This window comes from Danio aesculapii, chromosome 20 (genome assembly GCF_903798145.1).
Source record: "Danio aesculapii chromosome 20, fDanAes4.1, whole genome shotgun sequence".
Lineage (NCBI taxonomy): Eukaryota > Metazoa > Chordata > Actinopteri > Cypriniformes > Danionidae > Danio > Danio aesculapii.
The window spans coordinates 45,615,075-45,640,238 of record NC_079454.1 but is presented as its reverse complement, the minus strand read 5'-3'; the positions used below and the strand labels follow the sequence as shown (position 1 = coordinate 45,640,238).

General features: G+C 34.0%; 1 protein-coding gene across 1 annotated transcript in view; it reads left to right on the top strand.

Annotated features, from left to right (window-relative positions):
• Positions 1-25,164, top strand: part of LOC130247406 (kelch-like protein 29) — a 198,368-nt gene that overhangs the window by 12,926 nt on the left and 160,278 nt on the right. Inside the window, exon 2 of the mRNA XM_056480630.1 lies at positions 24,184-24,380. Within this exon, the coding sequence (XP_056336605.1) occupies positions 24,184-24,380 (197 nt within the window). The remainder of the gene's footprint in view (positions 1-24,183; positions 24,381-25,164) is intronic.

The following is a 25,164-nucleotide window of genomic DNA, read 5'->3' as shown; positions in this document are numbered from 1 at the left end:
TTGGGGGGGGGGGGTCTCAAATCATGCTCTTCTACATCCTTCATCCATAGCCAGCTCACTTTGTTATTTATTATTATTATTATTTTATTATTATTATTATTATTATTATGTTATTATTATTATTAGTGTTTGCATGGGTTTCCTCCGGGTGCTCCGGTTTCCCCCACAATCCAAAGACATGCGCTATAGGTTAATTGAATAAACTAAATTGGCCTTAGTGTATGAGTGTGTGTGAATGTGAGCGTGTATGGGTGTTTCTCAGTAATGCGTTGTGGCTGGAAGGGCATCCGCTGTGTAAAACATATTCTGGAATAATTGGCGGTTCATTCTGCTGTGGTGACCCATGATAAATAAGGGACTAAGAAGGGGAAATGAATGTGTATGTGTGTTTATGTGTGAGAAAGTGAGTAGTGTGTAATGTACTGTATGTTCATTTTTCATTCGTATCATTTATTTTTGTTGTCATTTAGTGTCGCTGAAGGAACAACCTATGAGCCGCTCATATTACACTGTAAAAAATATTTGTTAATTAACACTTTCTGTACTTTTTTTTGTTTATTTACGGTTGTGAATTGCATTGTGGGAGCTTGATCTCTGCTCTGTCGACTTTTGATGTTGAAAATTCAACTCTACAGTTTAATAAAGCGACTTTTATTAATATTTTAATAGTTTAAATAATAGTATAGTAAATAGTAAAAGTGTATACGAAATAATATAGAGAACAGAATAACAGAAAATGTACAGGCAGATTATTACAAGGTGATTGTAGCATAATATACAACACCAACCCAGTCAATATATCACTTTAAACTATTACAAATGTCAATAAAAGTCACTTCATCAAACTTTTCAAGGTTAAAAGTTTTTGTAAGAAAGATCAAGGTCTTAAAATGCAATTCAAAAGCTTAAATAAATGTGGAAAAGTAAAGAAATTAAAACATGAATCACAAAATACAGAAAACTGCTAATTTACATATATATTTTAAAAAGTTTATTTCAGATTTTCACTTATTTCAGAATATTTTAAGAAAATGCGTCTTTTTTTTAAACAGATGCTAGACACACAGTAGAAATCATAGAAACAAATAAGATTTTAAGGCCTTATTCATGAATAAGAATCTTAAGAGATATTATCTATATAATATCTATATCTATCAATATAATATAATAATAATAATAATAATAATAATAATAATAATAAATAATAATAATAATAATAATATAATAATAATAATACTAATAATAATAATAATAATCATTCATTAATTTTCTTTACGCAGCGGATGCCCTTCCAGCCGCAACCCATCTCTGGAAAACATTCATACACACTCACTCACACTTATACACTACGGACAGTTTAGCCCACCCAATTCACCTGTACGGCATGTCTTTGGACTGTGGGGGAAACCGGAGCCCCTGGAGAAATGCCAACTGACCCAGCCGAGGCTCGCAACAGCACTACCTACTGCGCCACTGCATCGCCCAATAATAATAATAATAATAATAATAATAATAATAGTAATATTAATAATTTTAATATAATAACAATAATAATACACAATAATAATAATAATTTTAATAATTTTAATAATAAGCGGCACACAGATAGTAAATAAGATAACAGATAGTAAATGAATGATGGATGGACAATAGATGAAGGATAGATGAATGGATGTGTTGAAAATAAGTATACACATTCAACAGAGTTCAAATTAATCATTTAAATAGTTGTATGTGTTTTGAAATAAGTTTAATTTAGCTAGCTTTAGTACATGCTGTTTTTATAGAGGCATTTTAAAACCATGGATTTGACTAAGTATTAGATGAATATGACTATATTGTATGACTAAATATAAAGCAAAAATATTCATAAAGGCATCAGCGCCAAAGCTCCAAAAATATAAATTCATTAACTTAAAAAAGCAGACCTGTTTGATGAAGAGCCAGTATGATTGAAACGTCATACACTTTGTGACAGCTTTTTTTTACATTTTTTATTTTTATTTTTGGAGCCTTGGTGTTGCCACCTTTATAGATATTTTTGCACTTTTTGTTGTTAGGCTGAGCACACATTTAGATTGATGTGTGTGCTTTTGTGCAGTTTTTTCATTAACTAAATATACAGCTGAAGTCAGAATTATTAGCCCCCCTTTGAATGTGTTTTTCTTTTTTTAATATTTCCCAAATTATGTTTAACAGAGCAAGGAAATTTTCACAGTATGTCTAATAATATTTTTTCTTCCGGAGAAAGTCTTATTTGTTTTGTTTCGGCTAGAATAAAAGCAGTTTTTAATATTTTATAAAAACATTTTATGGTCAATATTATTAGCCCCTTTAGGCTGTATATTTTTCCGATAGTCTACAGAACATCTGTATACAATAACTTGCCTAATTACCCTAACCTGCCTAGTTAACCTAATTAACCAAGTTAAGCCTGTAAATGTCACTTTAAGCTGAATACTATTGTCTCGAAAAATATCAGAAATCAGTTATTATAAATGAGTTATTTAAACTATTATGTTTAGAAATATGTTGAAAAAAATCTTCTCTTCGTTGAACTGAAACTGGGGGAAAAAAATAAACAGGGAGCTAATAATTCTGACTTCAACTGTATATATTCAAATAAAACCATTTTTATTCATGAATCATAACCTGGTGTGTTTTTTGTTGTAAACCGTAGATCCTAAATTATTAGTTATAATTTATTTTCAGATATAATAATCGAGACTCAAAAAAATTGTGCACTGATAGTAGTCAAATTTATTTTTCTGTGCCAGTTCATTGTTAATGTCTAGTTTGCAAAGAGGCTTTCATAAATTGTTTTCTTAACAGACATGTTTAATCATGCATTAAATCATTTAGACATTAAGCTTGTTTGAAATGTAGCGATCTGTCACTCCGTATAAAAAACAACATTTATTGATTACATTTCTTAATAGATCATCAAAAATTGTTCATTTGTTTTTAAAAGTAACCTCCTTTTTTATATGTTTCTCTTCCTTTTTCCTTTTTATTTTCCCCCCAGAATAATTATTTGCGTGTGCCATCCTTATTGTTGTTTGCTTTTTTGTTAGATTAGTTCCAGTTTCAGCTTTGGTACCGACTAATCCAATGTATATGCACATACAGTTAAAACCAGAAGTTTACATACACTGTAAAAAAAGGCACATAACCATTCAAAAAAAAGTCAGATGTTCTCTTTTAGGTAAGTTAGGATTATCAAATTTGTTTCTGTTATGCTTAATTGCAGAATGATGAGAGAGATATTTTTTGAGATTTTGTCATAACTTTTCTTGAAAGTCAAAAGTTTACATACAATAAGAATATTATGCCTAAAAAATAAAAATAAAAGCTCAGATGATGGTGTCAAGGTTTTGGAAGTTTCTGGTTAGCTAATTGACAACATTTGAGTTAATTGGAGGCAAAACTGTTGAAACGTATTTAAGGAAAACCTCAAACACACTGCTTCATTGTGTGACAACATGGAAAAAACAATAAGCCAGAATCAACATAGAAAGATTACAATTAGCTAAATTACACTGCAAAAAAGAATACTTTTTGGAGACATGACCTGTAGTCTGATGGAACTAAGATTGAACTGTTTGGCCATAATGACCAGTGTTAAGGACAAAGGGGAAAGCCTACAAGCCTAGGAACACCATCCCAACTGTGAAGTGGGGGCGGCAGCATCATGTTGTGGGGCTGTTTTGCTGCAGGAGAAGAAAGAACATTATGTAGAAAAACTGAAGCAACATCTTAAGACATCAGCCAGGAAATCAAAACTTTGCCACAAATGGGTCTTCCAAACAGACCATGACCCTAAGCATACTGCCAAATTTGTTCAAATGTGCTTTAAGGACAACAGAGTGAATGTTTTGGAGTGGCCATCACAAAGCCCTGATATCAATCCTATAGAAAATTTGAGGGCAGAGTTGAAAAAGCATGTCCAAGCAAGACAGCCTACAAATCTGACTCAGTTACACTAGTTGTGTCAGTAGGAATGGGCCAAAATTCCTGCAAATATTGTGAGAAGCTTGTTTAAGGTTACCCAAAACATTTGACCAAAGTTATACAGTTTAAAAGCAAATCTAAAAAAATACCAAGGAAATGGATGTAAACTTTTGACTGTCTAGAAATTTATAAAATATTCTCTAAAAAATAAATTCTCTCTTTATTCTGGCATTTAGCAAATGTAAATCATTTAGTTAATCCTAACAGACCTAAAATAGTAAACGTTTAGTATGATTTAACATCAGACATTTTTTTTTAAATGGTTATGTTCCCTTTTTTAGAGTGTTTGTAAACTTCTGGTTTCAAGTGTATATGGTGTTGTAAAGCATCCTGTGTAAAAATAGTATTCTAAAAGAGAGATCTGTGTACTCATTTATGCTGAGCACTGTATATACAGTACTGAACAATGTCTCTTTTATTAGCTCGAGTTTTTCAATTGTCTCCAATGTTGCAAAATAATACAGCGATTATGCACAAATCTATTTATAACTCTATTAATAAACATTTGCGCCACTCGTCAGCACTCGTCATGCATTAGCCAGTCTGAGCTGTGAGTGAATGTCCTCAGATGCCCTTCCTCCATCCTTGGCAAAGTTACTAGTTTTTCACATTCACAATTCATAGGCTCGGTCCTCTGAGCAGGACTTTCTGTCTCAAAGTCGCCTGTCTCCCTCTATTCAACCAAATGCAGAAAGGCCCGCTCAGGTTCTCTGGATAGTTGCCAGTCGCCCTACAGAAAGACCAACTCATCAGAAAGCTTACAACGAGTCTAGATGACAGAGAAGCTGGCCGCTTAGAGAGATTTGATTGTCCACGTAAACACTGCAATCGGGTAGGCACACAAACACGCACACATACACACACAGGTCAATTTAAAATCCAGCTGCCACTGACCTTGTGTTTGACAGAGGACCCTGCATCATTGTTTGGTGATATCAGACTGAAGGAGACACATTCGGGAGGCCGTGTTCTTAGATTAGAACCTACAGCTTTAGATTTCTTGCAGGATTTCATTCTGACTATGGAATCCTATGACAAACATTTTATTGTAGCTCAAAGTATGAGTAGGAACATGCATAACATACATTGGTAATTATTTCAGGTAAAATTCAGCAATCATTATAATAAAACTGTGATGGATGGATGGATGGATGGTAAATTAATGATAAATGGATGATTGATGGATGACTAATGCATGGATGGTAAATAGATGAATAACAGATGGATGGTAAATGGATGAATAACAGATAGATGGTAAATGGATGAATAACAGATGGATGGTAAATGGATGAATAACAGATGAATGGTAGATGGATGAATAATAAATGGATGGTAAATGCATGATACAGTAGATGAATGAATGATGGATGGTTGGATGGATAGATGAATGATGGATGTATGGTAAGTTAATGATAAATGGATGATTGATAGATGAAAAACGGGTTGCTGAGTGTGGACGGATGGATTGAAATTAAGGATAGATGGATGATGGATGGATAACAGATGGATGGTAAATGAATGAATCACGAATGGATGGTAAATGGATGATTGATAAATGAATGATTGATAGAAGGATGAACAATGGCTGGATGCTAAATGGATGAAATACAGTATTATGATTGTGGATGGATCAATTGAAATTATGGATAAATGGATGATGAATAAATAACAAATGGTAAATGGATGAATAACGAGATGATGATTGTGGATGGATGGATTGAAATTATGGATTGAATGGGTGATAGATGAATAACAGATGGTAAATGGATGAATAACGGGATGATGATTGTGAATGGATGGATTAAGATTAGGGATAGATGGATGATGGATGAATAACAGATGATAAATGGATGAATAACGAGTGGATGGTAAATGGATGATAGATTAATGAATCATGGGTAAATGTATGAGTAATGGATGAATAATGCATGTATGGTAAATGGATGGTAAATGGATGAATAACAGATGGACGGTAAATGTATGAATAACAGATGGATTGTAAATGGATGAATAACGAATGTATGGTATATGGATGATAGATGAATGAGAGATGAATGGATTAATAATGGATGGATGGTAAATTAATAATAAATGGATGATTGATGGATGAATAACAGATGGATGGTTAATAGATGAACAACGGAATGATGATTGTAGATGGATGGATTGAAATTATGGATGGATGATGGGTGATTAACAGATGGATGGTAAACATGAATAATGAATGAATGGTAAAGGCATGAATAACTAATGAATGGTAAATGAATGATAGATACTGAATGATGGGTGGATGGATGGTAGAATGATGGATGGTACATTAATGGATGAATAACGTATAAATGGATGAATAATGGATGGATGGTTGATTGATAAATACTAGTTGGATGATGGTGGATGGACAGATGGATGGATGGATTAAAAACTATGGATAGATGGATGATGGATGGGTAACAGATGGATGGCAAATGCCTTATAGATTAATTAATAAATAAATGTATGATGAATGGATGGATTGATTAATTTATGGATGCATGGATGGATGAATGAATGAAAGGATAGATGGTAAATAAATGCTAAATAGATTTTAGATGGATGGATATATGAATAATAGATGAGTAATGGATGGATGATAGGTGAATGATAAAGGATGGAAGATAAATGATAAACAGATGATTGATGAATGGGTAGTTTGAAAATTATGGATAGATGAATGGTAGATGAACAATAGATGAATGGATAGTAGAATGAATGATGGATGGATGAATGAATGGAGGGTTTGAAAATATGGATAGATGAATGATAGATGACTCATAGATGAATGGATATTAATGAATGAATGATGGATGGCTGGATGGATGGTTAGAAAATTATGGATAGATGAATGATGGACTGACAGATGCATGGATGGGTTGACAATTATGAATAGATGAATAGTGGATGAATGAAAGGATTTAAAACTATGGATAGATGGATTATGGATGCATTGAAAATTATTGATACATAAATGATGGATGAATAATAGATGAATGATGGATGGATGGATGGATGGATGGATGGATGAATGGATTGGTTGAAAATGATGTATAGATGCATAACAGATGAATGATACATGGATGATATAGACCATTTTGAAAGATGTAAACAAAAACAATAGTCCCAACGTATTTCCTGTTTTAGATTTTTAATTTCTATAGCTTCTGAGAATCTAAAAAGAGCTACATATTGATAAATGATGTTATGATTAATGTTTTAACATTAAGTTATGATTGAATTGCATAACTGTTCAATTGTTACAGTTATGAAATAGTTTTAGAACAAGCAGGAAATGTTCATGGGCCAGTGACATGACCACATTGAAGAATATAAGAACACATCATCTATAAGAATAATGGTATGAGGGAAATACGGGTTAGTACTATGTATGGGTGGATGGAAAGTATACGAATGACAGATTATGGATGGATTTAAAGATGGATTGAACAATAGGCGGTCAGATGGATGAATGGATAGATATTAGATGAATATTATATTGATGAATGATGGAAGGATAGTGAATGATTATAACTGAAAAAGGAATAGTTTTTGTTGTGTGTCTGTGTGAATACTCCATGTCTGTCAATGGTTTTAATTTCAGCTCATGCATTTCACTCAGAGCACTTTTAAGCATGCTAATGCGAGTTTCCCTGAAGCAGCCTTGGGTTTAGTGCCTCGCTCAAGGGCAAAATGGTAAAAGAGCAGATTTGTGATCTCAGTATGTCTCCAGGATCTGGGTCAGCCTCACCTGCGCATGAACCTGCAGAGTTTGAAGCCAGAGCCCTTAAAGTCAGCGTGAAATGCTGGTTACAACCCAATTTACAACATGCGTAACATGGAGTATTTGCTAGTGAAAATGTTAATTGATTGAATTGGCAAAAGATATTTTTTATGATAAACTGACGGATGGATGATTGGATATGAAGATTGACGCGATGGATGGATACTTTTTAATACAGATTCTCTTGGGGTCTCGTGTAATGGATGGATGATTGGATATAAAGATGGACACCACAATGGATGGACGGACAGATGGACGAACGGACGGACGGACAGACAGATAGATGGATAGATGGATAGATAGATGGATACTTTTAATTCAGATTCTCTTGAAGTTCTGTTTAATGGATGGATGATTAGATATAAAGATAAGCACAGTGATAGATAGACAGACAGACAGACAGACAGACAGACTTTTTGTGTCTAATTAAATCCAATTACAAGCACGTGTTTGGTAAACCGAGCTACAGCAGGTCCTCACATAATATTAACCACTAAAATACTTTTAAGTTTTACATTTTACTTTTACAGTAAAGTTATATTTGCATAAGTCATCAAAACATTTGCATGTTAGTTAATAATATTACCGAATTTAATATAAAAATTGAGCAAATGTAAGTTGAAGTCAGAGTTATTAGCACTCCTGAATTATTAGCTTGCCTATAAAAAAATTCTGATTTCTATACTTTTTTACTTATTTCTTTTATTTTTTCTATAATAAAAGCACATGATATTTTACTAGATGTTTTTCAAGATACCAGTATTCAGCTTGAATTTCAATTTAAAGGTTAATTAGGCAAGTTATGGTAATTAGGCAAGTCATTTTATAACAGTGGTTTGTTCAGTAGACAATCAAAAAAAGTTGCTGAAGGGGGCTAATAATATTGACCTTAGAATGGTTTTACAAATATATAAGCTGCTTTTATTCTAGCAGAAATAAAACAGAAAAGATTTTCTCAAGAAGAAAAATATTATAGGAACAAAGTTCCCAGGAGGGTGAATGATTTTGACTTCAACTGTATTTTTACACACAATTACGTAAGTAGTTAAATAGATTGAATATAAATTATTGCAAATCTGCGGAGATTTCTCTAGTTCTGTGTGGTCCTATAAGTTCACAACACCATAGGCTTTTTTTTTTTTGGACCATTGTTTTCTTCACTGTAAATTTGCTCTTGTTACAGCCTGCGCCTCATGCTATTTATACTGATTGCGCTGTGGCATTAAAGCCCATCTGAGGGCTACGGAGAGAACATGCCACCTGAAGGATATAATACACCTCCTAAATGTGCACACACGCTCCCCCTCGGCCATGAAAGAAAAAAAAGCCATTACCCTCCCCTTTAGCGTGTGCCGCGTGCAGCAGAGAGACGGATTGCCCTCAGTAATTCCATTTTCCCCTCCGGATTTTCAATAAGTATGCTTGGTGCCACTTTAATTTATGGGTAGCGCAACTGCACCAAGCCGTCACTGGCGTACTGTATGTGCGTAATAATGTGAAACCTGGCTAGCTGTAAGTAGCTTTGACACCGCGCTCTTATTTATTTATTTATTTATTTAAATAAGTCCGCACGTTTGTTTTACAGTCGATGTGGCGTTACAAGTTTGAGGAACGAGCAAGGAGAACAGTGGGAGATCATTAATCCCACGGGATGTGACAGTCGACTTCTGTGAAGGCACAATTACCTCCTGTGCTGGAGGAAAGTCACTTTCTGGCTGTTTTTTTTTCCTTGCAGGGAGGGTTGAAGTTTATATACAGTAATGAAGTTCCACAGTGTGCCGCTTCATTCATATTTCATGCTGTAATGATTCGCCTGCGCCTTTTTTTCTTCACAAACCTTTAAAAAATGGTCTGTTTTTATTTTTGCTCCTTATTTTCATCGTGTTTTTTTCTTGTTTTTTTTTTTGATGATCGCAACTGTGGATTTTTCTTTCAGACTTTTTGTATTAGTTTTACATCAGCACCAAACAGAAAATAAAGGCACATGAGAGAGAGCTAGGTAAGATGTGACACATTTTAGCATTGTTCTTTGGTATTAGATCAAATGAGGCAATGCTAATAATTCTTATAATATTGCAGCTGAATTTAAATTAAATAATCTGTAGAAAACAGTGATGGAAATCTGTTGTATAAACGCAATATCAAAGTCAAGTCAAAGTCAGCTTTATTGTCAATTCAACCACATGTACAGGACACACAGTGAATAAAAACTGCGTTACTCTCATACCCTAGGTGCCTAATATAAAATATTAATACAAAAAGATGCATTTTTAAAAGAAATTGCAATAAATACAATAATACATGTAATATAATCTAAAAATGTAAGTAAAAAAAATTGTAAACAGCACAATTAAGGGTACACCCATAGCAGTGAGAGTTGGCTGTATATACAGCCATATCGCACTGCTACGAGTGTGATATTCCACCATTCATTCACATCTGCAGCTGACTTCAGAACAGCAGAAACGGTTGCCAGTTCACAAACGTGACTTTAGAGCTAGTATTTGAATGATTTTCTAGCGTAATGTCTAAAGTGATGACAAAATGGGGAATTTTGCTCACATTTTAAGATTACAAGGCTGAACGGCATGAAATGCCATCAGTCTACACAGATTTCCCAGTATTGAGTTGCAATTGGGAAATCATGATAATTAACCTTGAAAAAAGTCAAAGCAAAGCAAACACTAGCAGTTTCTGTGCTATAAATACAGAGATCGACTTAGAATGTCACATACCTGATTTATAATGATTTTTTCAGCTGTAGTTTAAAACTTACATTGAAAAAACGCCGTTTTTCTCCATCTAAGGACTTAATGTGTGGTCTCTGTCACCATCTTGTATTTAATAATTCTTTAATAACCAAAAATATGATGTAAAATGAACATTGTTTCAAGTTATTTTTTGTATCTATAAAAAAAAAAAAAAAAAAAAAATATATATATATATATATATATATATATATATATATATATATATATATATATATATATATATATATATATATATATATATATATATATATATATATATATATATTAGAGGTGTGAACCTACACTGGTCTCACAGTTCGGTCCGGTTACAATTGTCATGCCATCGATTCGGTTCAATTGGATATCTCGCTACATCATGGTACATTGACGATGCTTTCCATACACAATTTTACTTCACAGCACAAGAATTCTTGTATTAAACTCAGGGCTTAATTTGTGCCAGAACACACCAGTTCTGGATCCAGCACCTCTGAAATCTAATCCGGCACCGATCCGCCCTCCTCAACCGCCCTCCTCCCCCCGTCCGCTGTTCACTTTCTTCAGCGACTCCCCAACCTGCTTCACGTTCGTCTGCGACACCCCCACCCTGCTCACTTTCGTCCGTGACACCCCTCCACCGTCCACCGCACGAATAACCCCCTCACCTCCCTCGCCATAGTGTTCTACCACGACAAATCACATATGAGATAAATGACGTCAGTACATAATAACTGGTTAGGATCTATTATTGAACCAATACCGAATTGTCCATGTCTGCATCGCAGTGCACCAAAGAAACTATTAATTTTGACACCCCTAATATATATACAGTTTAATGATTAAACTGACAGAAAGACTGCATTATTTGGGAGGTAGTTGTTTATATTGTGGCTTTTCTCCTTTATTATCAACAAGTGAGTTTATTGCTGTCATATCAGCAGCACAGCACATGCATAATTATCCACTTTGTGAGAGAATGTAAAGGCATTGAATTAATTTTTTCCTCCTACTGACCCGCTGATTTTGGTTACCTGATATATACCCCCAATATATATATGTGTGTGTAAAACTTTATATCTTAATATAACAATTTATGTAAAATAATAATAATCTAAATAATTTTAGCTGCATAAAACAGACAAACTGGTATATTCAATGGATCAATAATGTGACAAAAGCACGATGGCTTAATTCATTAAGTAAATGACACATCTTCACTCTCCTCACCATCTCCTTGCGGATGCCAGATTTTAATGCAGAAATTGACCGCTAAATGACTCCCGGTTTGCCATTACTATCTGGCAACCTACTACATGAACATGGCTAATTATGGTCAATCAAGCATGCTTTTAATCGGGTTTTACTGGCAAAGGACAGCAGAAATGTGCTCCAGATATTTTCATTTCTTTATATTTTTTTAATCTGCATGTGTGATGTGTGCTTGAATGTGTCAGAGTCAACAGTAGCCAGCAGTTTTTATTTTGTATTTGATTAGATTTTTTTGTTTTTGGGATGTCCCCAGCTAATTTGTAATCTCCGTTTGCACACACATGCACCATGTGGCCATCTCCCATCATCCTCATCCTCATGTTGGCTGCTAGAATGCTGAAAAAATGGCACTTTAAGTGAGAAAAATAATAGATGCTCATTTTTGTAAACACTTTCTTTGCTCTATCTCTCACAGACATGCGCTCTCTCTCTCTCTCTCTCTCTCTCTCTCTCCATCTTGCTGAAAAAACAACGCTTGCAATCAGCAGCTCCATAAATATGCACCTCTCTCCAAAGCCAGAGTGATTTCCATAATAAAAGTGCTCAGACAAAGCAAATTGCTACTCCAGCCGATTCAGATTGCACTAATTGACCTGGTTGATGAACATGCTTTTGTTTTATTTCTTCCTCTGTCTTTTTGTTTTGTTTGTTTAACTCTCCCCCTCCCCCCGTTTCTTATTTCTCCTCTCTATCACCTCCATACCTTAACCCAGGACTGCCATCCCGTTTCTGTTTTACCTTAAAACCCACCGGCAATTAGAGAGGACGGGGAAATAACAAACTCTGGCTTTTTTTTGCTTTTCAGGAGGGAGTGGCGTTTTCTTAATCTTTTCAGCTGTAGTTCCAGGGGCGTAATTGCACATTGTCCTCTTGAGTTTGTCCTTCTTTTTTTCTCAAGTCCTCAATCAGTGGAGACTAATGACCCCCCCATCCCCTCCGCACTCCTATGTTCATGCACAGGGCTTTTTCTCATTGGCTGACGCCCAGGGGGACTTTGTTTAGGTTTGGTGGGGGGTCACTCTCAAAGATCCACTCGCGGGACAGCGGGAGAATGGCTGCTGGCCTCCTGTGGCAGAACTAACGTCGCCTTGCCTCACCTTTATTTCTTCTCTTTCATTCTCTCTTTTGTTTTGGTTTTCTCACTGTAACCATCTTCCACACCAAGGTTTGAGATGAAAGCAAAAGTTCAGCTAAAAATGAAAATGTGATGTCGATTCGCTCATTCTTCAGGACATCCGTGATGACTTTATTTTTGCAGTAGAAAGATGTATATATTTCAGGAAGATTTATATAGCTGCTACCGTCACACGTATTTAGACAAAACTAAATTAATATATGTGGCTCCTGGTCTTATGATGTGCTCCACGCTGTCGTGAATGAACTCAGGACCATTAAACATAAAAAAAACATATTTATTGTCATTATTATTATTTAAAAATGCTTTATAAGACGTCAGGGTATGTTATTAAAGGGATGGTTACCCAAAAATGTAAATTCTGTCATAATTTTCTCACTCTTATTTCAAACCTTTATTGGTTTCTTTCTTCTGTTGAGCACAAAAGAAGATATTTTGAAAAATGCTGAAACCCTGCAACCATTGACTTCCATAGGCTATGCTGAAATTATATAGTACACTATATATAGTAATATAGTACACTAAAAACAATATGCGAGCCGAGTAGTATGTACGAATTCATAGAATTCGGGATGTGAGAAGTACTGGTATGACTTCCGGTGAGATTCTGAAGTGTACATCCAATGGACACTAGATGTACGGTATGTTCAAACAATGTTTCATTTTGCTTAATTAGACTGTTCTATCAATATAAACATAGTATTAAATATATACTAAATCAATATATCATAGTATTTTTTATTCTGTGAGTTTGTATGTTCTTCAAAAGATTCTCCCACATGGACAGATTCACTATAGAAATCAATTAGTTGACTTTACTTAAAGTGAGTAAGACCCTTTAAAAAAAAAAGTCAACTTAACATTTCCAAGTTGAATAACGACAACTTCACTTTTTAAGGCAACAGGTTGCACACTTTTTAAAGTAAAATAAATACTTGTGTTTTACAGTGTATTTGCAAAGTAAATTTCTCTTTTACACACCTCTTCATAAAAAAATCCATGGGTGCTCTGTTATAAAAAAAATTATCCATGTTATTATTGTCAAGCTCTTCTCCACACATCTTCGCCCTGTCCTTTACTTTCCTTTGTGTTGTGTTTGTGTTTTTCTAGTTACCTTAGACTTCAACAGGTTTTGCGTGCCGTCAAAGTCATTGTTGCCAAAAGTTACCTCAGTATTGTGTTAAAAAACGGTGTTTTCACCTTGTGCTAGAACATTCGCCCTGAAATTTTGTCATTGTGTACTCCCACATTTTCTTTCTGTCTGGAAACACAAAAGGAGATCTTTCGACAGGCTGTCCAAGCTTGTTTTCTGCAGGCAGAGTTGTTTGCGGCGCGGGGAAAGTGGATGATTTAAACTGCCAGTCTCTGAAAACTGCTTTATTTGACTGCGTCTGCTATATATCTGAAGCCATACAATCGTTTTCTGAGAAGCAGATCGAAATCTTTGCTGCTTATGAACTCAAATCTAATTTGCGGTCTCATTTTGAGTTGTGATTTTAACTGAACTCTTTGAGAAGCATCATTTTGGTCTGTTTCTCTCACAAAGATGTTCTATGACTGTTCAATTATTACCTTTTATTGTGCTTTTTTAGAGCTGTAGAGTATAAATCATTATCCACTTTCTTGAAATGGCTCAAACTTTCTGCCGGCAGTCTCTTTTTTTGTGCTTTAGAATTAATTTTGAAAATAATACATGGTTGAAAATGTGGGTTGTAAATGATGGCTAAATTTTCATTTACGTGTTGAAATGATATTTGTAAACATTGTAAAAAGATATTAGTTACTTTACTTTTGAAAAGTGAGTGAATCTATATATCTAAATCTGAGTAAATATACTACCTGACAAAAGTCTTGTCATCTACCCCAGTTTTAAGAGCAACAAATAATAACTTCACATCTATTTTACCATTTGTTGAACTGCTTCCCGATCACCACAAATAATGCAGAAGACCTATTGGACCCAAGATACTCACAGAAGTCAGTCAAGTTTGGTGCAGGAAAAATCATGGTTTGGAGTTGCATTCAGTATAGGGGCGTGCAAGAGATCTGCAGAATGGATGGCAACATCAACAGCCTGAGGTATCAAGACATTTGTGCTGCCCATAACATTACAAACCACAGGAGAGGGCAAATTCTTCAGCAGGATAGGGCTCCTTCTCATACTTCAGCCTCCACATCAAAGTTCCTGAAAGCAAAGAAGGTCAAGGTGCTCCTGGATTGACCAGGCCAGTGACCAGACATGAACATTATTGAGCATGTCTGGGGTAAGATGAAGGAGGAGGCATTGATGATGATTTCAAAGAATCTTGATGAACTCTGGGAGTCCTGCAAGAACGCTTTCTTTGCCATTCCAGATGACTTTATTAATAAGTTATTTGAGTTATTGCAGAGATGTATGGATGCAGTCCTCCAAGCTCATGGGAGTCATACACAATATTAATTCTTTTTCCACGGCACCATGACTTTATATTCTATACTGGACATTATTTCTGTTTTTAGAGTTTAATGAACCCAAAGCAGCTCGGTGCTAGAAAAATGTTCACCTAAACAACAGTTTTGTAGAAAAATGGTGGATTATTTTTGGATTACTAGGTACTTGTTGCTGCTACCGTTTTTATTTTAGAGCTAGCATGCATATTTTCAGGGAAATAGAAATAGAAATTAATACAAGGTTAAAATGATGATGTTTTATCTAAAAGACTTAATAATGCCAAGTTTATTGCTTTTCCTCTATATTTATTTAAACACAGGCAGTGTAAAGTGTTTAACTATATATGTTTTTATTTCATTTTAGCAGGTAAATAATTTTCATCATCAGTCCCTACTTAATTTAAGTCAATTCAATTATAAAAATATAAAAAATAAAAATAAAACATAAAATAAATACAACCATTTACAATAAAAACAATTATTTTACCATACAAATTTTTTCTTCTAATGTTAGTATATTATTATTACTACTATTATTATTATTATTATTATTATTATTATTATTATTATTATTATTATTATTATTATTATTATTATTATATTTGAATTTAATAAATGGGATAGCCCCTTGAGATGAACTCTCATTTTTCGAGGAGGTCCCGTTCATGGTTTGTTCATGTTAGTAAATGCATTAATTAACATTAACTAATGAACCTTGTTTTAAAGTGTGACCCTATATATATATATATATATATATATATATATATATATATATATATATATATATATATATATATATATATATATACACACACACACATTTAAAAGACAGAAAAACACACTGATATTAATAAACACTTCAGTGTAGTCAATAAATTGGAAAATATTCTCCTCAAAATTACGTTTCGTTTCAAACCTGCGGGTCGATTATCCCAACAGTGGACACTTACTGCTACTGGGCTGAAAAAGCAAGCTCAGATCAGCTCATTTTCACCTAATGGCCTTTCCATGTACATGGGCTTTTGCTCTGGTTTATCTGGTGACTGGACACATGAGTGCTATCTTCACTAAAACACAATCGACTCCTGCTTGCCTGTTAATTTCAGTCCTCCTGCCCTTGACCTTCAGAGGATTATCTCTTCAGTCAGAGCATAAAACCCCTGATGCTGCTCATTATTCACATTCCGCATCCAGCCCTGGACATTTCTGCATCTCAAGTGATCGTGTGAAAGACAAGAGCAGGCAGATCAGTCTTACTCGCAGACATCTAGGAATGGTAGACATAGAGGTGATTTTAGTTTTTTTTTAAACAGAATGGCACGGAACCAGTCCAGGGCTGTCCATGGGAAAGGTCGATTGTTATTCGTTTAATAGGCATATTCTCATCTGTTAAAAAATTATGATATTAATAAGAATTTAAATTTGAATCTGATCTTAGGCATTGCAATGAAAACAAAACTAAAAATATGTAAAGTGCAAAAATGTGAATCCATTTCTGTGTGAATATAGCCAAGATTTTTGGTGCATTTAAACGAAACAGTTTTATTAAACAGATATATTTATTGAAATAAGAGCTTGGTCATCAAAAATCGAAAGATAAAGCATATAAATTCAAACGAGTTTTTGCAAAATTACAAACGACAATTTTCACCCAATTTGATATGTTTGGGTCTTGATTTTTCTTCTTTATTATAATTGTATTTAATATTACAGTTTTTTATAATGTGTAGTAATACACTACCTGACAAAAGTCCAAGTTTTAGGAACAACAAATTATAACTTGACCTCTAGTTGATCATTTGGTATCAGAAGTGGCTTATATATAAGGCAAAGGCCTCTAGATTACACTTATTTTACCAAAATAAAATATGATCATGTCTTGATCTTTTATTAACTGATTAATTGAAACTGATGACATGCTTAACAACATCAAGTGCTAAATGATACACCACCAAAAAAATAAGCAGCTGGGAATGACGCTGTGTTCAAAAGTGAATATTTCATCACATGAATATTTTTTCACATCTTCCGAAAGTCCTGGCCTTTTAGACTACAACTGGATACAATAAATATTAAGACAGCCCTCGAATAAAAAGTGTCAATTTTATAATACTTGAGCCTCATTTATTTATTTATTTATTTACTTATTAATTTTTAACAATTGTTAGTGTTTATAAGTGTTTATATATTTTAAGCTTCTAGATTATGCCTTAAATTATATATATATTTCTGCTGTACTTAAAAAAAGTGAGTAAACCCATTGCTTTTAAAGCGATTAGTTGACTTTATTTTAAAAAGTTAGTAAACCTGTTGCCTTAAAATGATTAAATAAATGAATAATGTTCATAATTATAACAATTAAGTCAACTTAACCGTTTCAATTTACAATGGATTTACTCACTTTTTAAAGTAAAGTCAACTTGTTGCTTTTAGGCAACAGGTTTACTCAATTTTCTAAAGTAAACTAATCACTTTCGAAAGTGTACACAGAAAAAAGTGTTGCATGCAAAACTGTTGCAAACAATTTATGTGTGTTGAATTTAAACAAGCAAATTGAATTGAGCAATGTTCAACTTAATTTGTTTGTTTAAATTCAGCCCAAATAAATTGTTTACAACCACTTAACGTAAAAAAATTGAGTAAATCCAAGGAATCATCTTTGAATAATTTTTTTCAGTGTATATACATCATATAGAAATATCATTGTATATATAAAAAGTTTTGTCGCCTATCCAAGTTTTAGGAACATCAAATAATAACTTGACTTCTAGTTGATCATTGGCATTTGGCATCAGAAGTGCGGCTTATATGAAAGGCAAAGGCCTCTAGATTATGCTTATTTTATTAAAATAAAATATGATCATGTCTTGATTTTTAATGATTTAATTAAGGCAGTAAGGTCTGACTCTGCTGAGACAAAAGTCTTGTCACTTAACAGAAATAATGTCCAGTATAGAATATAAAGTCATGGTGCAGTGGAAAAAGAATTAATATTGTGTATGACTCTCATGAGCTTGGAGGACTGCATCCATACATCTCTGCAATGACTTGCATAACTTATTAATAAAGTCATCTGGAATGGCAAAGAAAGCGTTCTTGCAGGACTCCCAGAGTTCATCAAGATTCTTTGGATTCATCTTCAATGCCTCCTCCTTCATCTTACCCCAGACACGCTCAATAATGTTCATGTCTGGTGACTGGGCTGGCCAAACCTGGAGCTCCTTGACCTTCTTAGCTTTCAGGAACTTTGATATGGACGCTGAATTATGAGAAGGAGCGCTATCCTGAATAATTTGCCCTCTCCTGTGGTTTGTAATGTAATGGGCAGCACAAATGTCTTGATACTTCAGGCTGTTGATGTTGCCAACCACTCTGCAGATCTCTTGCACACCCCGATATACTGATTGTAACCCCAAACCATGATTTTTCCTTCACCAACTTGACTGATTTCTCTGAGAATCTTGTGGGTTCCAGTAGGTCTTCTGCAGTATTTATGATGATTGGGATGCAGGTCAACAGATGATTCATCAGAAAAATTTACCTTCTGCCACTTTTCCAAATGATCAACTAGAAGTCAAGTTATTATTTGTTGCTCTTACAACTGGGATCGACGGCAAGACTTTTGTCAGGCAATGTAATATAAATATTATGCAATAGAAGCATTCGGAGGGGCTTTTTACCCAAATTGTCAAGCTGACATCATCAGAGAAGGACTTCCATTCCAGAGTGAAAGTGAATAGAAAATAAATGGTTAAATTTTGGTTAAAAATTACCCCACCCATTAAAAAAAAAAAAAAAAAAAACGCTGCTATTTTCAGTGCAATTAAACGATTAATTAATTGTTCCGCTTAAGATCAGCAATGTGCTTTAAAAAAATTACTTTGGTAAATTTCGACTTTAAAATAAATGATAGTAATAAAAAAAATCATGTCCAGTTAATTGTAGTCATGAAACAAATCATTTGCAGATAATCACATTTTATGACTGGATTCCATGTCGTAGCGTCCTATTTATCACAATTAATCTGCAGAAATACCTGGAAACCACTGAACTAAAATTACGATTTACGTTCCACGTTCCAAAAACATTGTCCGACTTTAGATTTATGAAATTAGGTTTCATGAAATCGACATATTCTAAACCAAAACAGTGGAAAGGCTGAATAAAAATGCTCATTCACTCTCTTCCAGTTGGTGGCGGAAATAGAATATTGTACTTAAATTGACACATAGATGCTGCAAACATTTTAATTAGATTATATAATAAAAAATTTGGCATAAAAACAGATTTGTGAAATTGGGTTACATCAAATCTACTTAAAACAAAAACAGTGGAAAGGCTGAATAGAACTCTTCACTCTTTTTTTCAGTAGGTGGTGTAAGTATGACAGTATAATTAAATGGACACATAGATGTTGCAAACAGTTTCCTTCGATTATATTATTTAAAAAATCTTTAGATTTGTGAAATGAGGTTACATGAAATCTATTTATTCAAAACAAAAACAGTGGAAATGCTTAATAAAATGCTCATTCTCTCTCTTCCAGTTGGTTGTGTAAATAGGACAGTATAATAAATTGACACATATGCTGCAAACTTTTTAATTTGATTATATTAATTAAAAATATGAAATAAAAACAATGATCTTCAGATTTGTGAAATTAGGTTATTTGAAATCTACTTAAAACAAAAATAGTGGAAATGCTGAAAAAAATGCTCATTCACTTTCTTCCAGTAGGTGGCGTAAGTAGAACAGTATAATTGAATTGACACATAGATACTGCAAACATGTTAAACAGATATTAATTTAAAATATGAAATAAAAACAATGATCTTCAGATTTGTAAATTAGGTTACATCAAATCTAATTATTCAAAACAAAAACAGTAGAAAGGCTGAATATAAATGCTCATTCACTCTCTTCCAGGTGGCGTAAGTAGAACAGTATAATTAAATTCCCACAAATATGCTGTAAACATTTTAATTTCATTATGTCAATTAAAAAATATGAAGTAAAAACAATGGTCTTCACATTTGTGAAATTAGGTTACAGGAAATTGACTTTTTCAAAACCAAAATAGTGGAAAAGCTGAAGTTTGGTGAAGTTTTTTTTCCTCGCCATGATTGCCACTGGCTTGCTCGGATCGAGACTTGTGGAGCTGCGCATGGATTTGCTCTTCAGTGTTTAAACTTTCAGAAGTGAAAATTAAACCACACTAAACTAAACTGAAATTCAACTCTGAAATCTGGACTTTACTAGAACTTTGTTAAGCTGCTTTGACAATCTACATTGTAAAAGCGCTATAGAAATAAACTTGAATTGAATTTAATTGAATTGCAAATGCTGAATAAAAATGGTAATTTACTTTCTACCAGTAAGTGACCTAAATAGCACAGTGTAATTAAATTAACACAAAGATGCTGCAAACACTTTAATTAGATTATATTATTTTAAAATATGAAATTTAAACAATGGTCTTACTTCAAATTTGTGAACTTAGGTTACATGATATCAGTTTATTTCAAACAAAATCTGTGGAAAGGCTGAATAAAAACTCAATCACTTTCCTCCAGCAGGTGGCATAAATAGAACAGTGTAATTAAATTGACAGATAGATGCCGCAAACATTTAAATTAGATAAATTTTTTGGTTTTTTAATGAAGTAAAATCTATAATCTTCAGATTTGTGAAATTAGGTTACATGAAATCGACTTATTCAAAACAAAAACAGTAGAAAGGCTGAATAAAAATGCTCATTTACTTTCTTCCAGTAGGTGGCGTAAATAGCACAGTATAGTTAAATTGACACATAGATGCTGCAAACATTTTAATTCAATTAAATGAATAAAAAATATGAAATAAAAACAATAATCTTCACATTCATGAATTTAGGTTACATGAAATCTACTTAATCAAAACAAAAACAGTAGAAAGACTAAATAAAAATGCACAATTACTCTCTTCCAGTAGGGGGCGTAAATAGAACAGTGTAATTATAGGGATAAATCAGCCATTTTCTGTTCTTCCTCGTGTGGTTTTAAATCTTTATAGGTTTTTTCTTTATACTGGACACAAAATATAATTTGAAGAATGGTTGACTTGACATTGATTTCCATAGCAGGAAAAAAAAAAACATTGCTATGGAAGTCAATGGGCCTCACCAACATTTTCAGAGTATCTTATTTTGTTTTCAACAGAAGAATGAAACTCAAACATTTTGAAAGTTTTGAACGAGTGAAATGTGAGTAAATGATTTAAAAATATTCATTTTTTGGTGAACTATCCCTTTAAGGGGTTACCTCGGTTGCTGCTGCAACAAAGCAGTTGTGCAGGTATTTAATATGCACTATATGGAGATGATCATTGTGCTCAGGGTGCTGCAGAGATCTTATTAGCGTAATGAAACACCTCTCTGGCAGTTGACGGTGTGCTGGCTCCATGCGGACAGACAGATTGTAGAGTTCATCCTTTTCCATGTCTTTCTGTCCCTGTCATTCTTTCTGTGCATTTGTCCTCAGTGCATGTTCTGATCATAAGTGTTTCACTCTTTAATTTTAGATCCAAGAAACAAAAACAAACACATATCTGGCTTTTATGATTTTTTTCTGTAGGGTTGTTCTACTAAATGGAAGCCTTTTATGTACAGTATATTGAAGAGAAACACTGTTAACTACTGCCAACTGATATTGTGTGTTAACAGAGGCATTTTTATAAACACATAACAATCCACTAACCTTTAGTTTTTTTTTCCTCTCTAAAATGGATGAAAAAAATAAAAATAAAAATGTAACTTGCATTAATTTGTCTTGAATAAAAAAGTATTATTTATGTTTATTTAGATATATTATATATATATATATATATATATATATATATATATATATATATATATATATATATATATATATATATATATGGCAAAATATCAAATATAGTTATTTAACCTGTTAACAAAGGTTCGGCAGCGTCTCACTTTGCCTCCTTAACCAATCACCTATAGTACTCACTAAAACCTATTTAAGGCAGACCAGCCCTAGCACTGTTCTTCTTGTTCTCTCGAACCCACCCTCTCTCCCTTCCTCTATTCCCTTGCTTCCCATTACCAATCCTTATAACCCTCTCTTCCCTCCTAGGTTGAATTGGGGGTCCTAATCACTCTACCAAAATATTACAGAGATGGTGCCCCCACTCTGAGGGCTCTATTCAAACGATAGGTGCAAAGTTTAAAGCACATGGCACAAAAGCATTAGGGGCGTGCTCGGCGCATGGTCTAACAGGGTTGTGCTTATTCTCTTAATTTGTGTTATGAGCATAACATGCATCAAACCAATCAGAGTCTCATCTCCCATTCCTTTTAAGAGTCAGTTGGGTCACGCCATGGTGCATTTGCTATTTACATGATGGACTTTGTAAGTGGAAAAACTGAACGCTGCACTAGCGAGCAAACAGTTAAACAGACCATCTGCAGCGCGAGCATAAATAATGAGCCGTCTCCATTTGGCCTCTTTACTTTCTCTTTACTTTACTTTTACTCTTTACTCCTTTACTCCTTTACTTTCGTGGATCAGGAAATGGTGTTTTACTCACTCCACTGAAGACATCTATTAGCTTACATATTTAATTTAGTTTGTTAAGCGCAAAGACTTGTTTAAAAAAACTATTTCTTAATTCCGTTCTAATTTCCAGCAAACAAAAAAATTAACAGTAATAGCGAAGTGTGGTCAAAAAAAGATTTGTTATATCCAAACACACGACCTATTCTTTAAAAAAAGCCCCCTGACATGAAGGCATGGAAGTAGTGGTTTTTATATTTATGTAGAAAATTAATAAATTGTAATATTTCAGTCCTTTAATTTGTTTTCATATGTAAAGATATTTGTGTATTGCCATACATCAATGTGTATTAAGCAATGTGTAAGCGTTATAGGCCCATATAGGTGCATAACTAACGCTGGTCAATGGCGCAATCTATTTTAGTTCTTCAAAATAGCAACACGCCAACAATGTTTCTTAACACACCTCCTTTTTAGACCATAACACCCATTGGTCCACAAAGTGGTGCAAATGGATTTGCTATTTAAACGACGTGGCACAAAACGTGAAAATTAGAGTTGCGCTGGTCTGAAAATAGCAACAAATCCCGACAAACACATCTTGCGCCTTATTGCGCTGGGTGTATGATCTCTGGGCATCATCGTTGGACGCCCAATGAACCTACCTACCTGTTCACTATTTATCCTCTTACTTCTGTTCCCCTTCATCCCACTGTTCCCCTACCACTCCTTTACATCCCTACATCCCTACACTAAAGTCTAGCTGAAAGTGTGCATGGTCCATGCTGGTGAAAACTATTTTAATAATAGTAACAGTTGTGTATTTATTATTTAATCTAACTTGCCTAAGTAAACAAATTAACCTAGTTAAACATTTAAAATGTACTTTAAGACAAAAGAAAGTGGTTATTATAAGTATTATGCATAAAAATGTGTTGGAAAAACCTTCACTCCATTAAACATCACTTGGGAAATCATTTTAAAATCAATGAAAATTTCATAGGAGGGCTAATCATTTTGACTATAACTGTAAACACATACACAAACACACCATCTTTAAAACCTTACTTACTTTAAAGGCACTTACTTAAATCACAAAGGCATCGTTTCCTAGAATGACTGTAATAGTGAATTTTGGTTTTATCAATTTTGGTCTGCTTTCCTGTTGGTCATGATGCCCGTGTTTGTGTGTTTGTCGTTGGTCTCTGTGTCCTCTGTCAGGTCTTCCAGAGAGACAGGCAGTGGAGAGAAGCTGGAGCTCAACATGACCAACATCAGTGCAGATGTGCTGGAGCTGCTACTGGAGTTCGTCTACACCGGATCTCTGGTCATCCACTCGGCCAATGCCAAAACCCTGCTGGAGGCCGCAAACAAGTTCCAGTTCAACACCTTCTGTAAAGTCTGCGTGTCTTTCTTAGGTATGCATCTCCAAAGATCCCAACATCTGGTCATGTATAAAATGTACTTTTGTCTCCCTTTTTTGCAGGACGATGTGTTCTTTGATTTCTGTAAAGGTCAGAGAACAATTGCATTGAAATGTCAGAGTCAATGTCACGGTCTCATCCGGAACCGATTATACCAATCAATACTAAATATGGAGGAGATTCGGCTGGCATGTAGACGCCCTATGCGATGAAAGGTTGGCAGGAGATGAAGACAAATTTAGAGCATGAAAGCAATGTTTCTACAACTGTGCAGTGCAATATTTATCATAATGAGAAACTTTGGTGACACTTTACTTGAAGGGGTGTTCATAAAACCTTTATAACCATGACATAATATCATAAATATGAATGAGATTTTATGCATGCTTATGACAACTGTTCAGGCTCGTTTTACAGCTTCCCATAAGTTGAGTTTTATCACTTTTAAATCCATTCAGACTGTTTCTGGGTCAGGCAGGAGCACTTTTAGCTTAGCTTAGCATAGATCATTGAATCGGATTAGACCATTAGCGTCTCGCTCAAAATTTTTTGGATAATTTTCCTATTTAAAGCTTGACTCTTTGTGTACCAGATACAAATTATGTAGACGCCCTATGCGATGAAAGGTTGGCAGGAGATGAAGACAAATTTAGAGCATAAAAGCAATGTTTCTACTGTGCAGTGCAATATTTATCATAATGAGGAACTTCGGTGACACTTTACATGAAGGGGTGTTCATAAAACTTTTATAATCATGACATGTCATAATTATGAATAT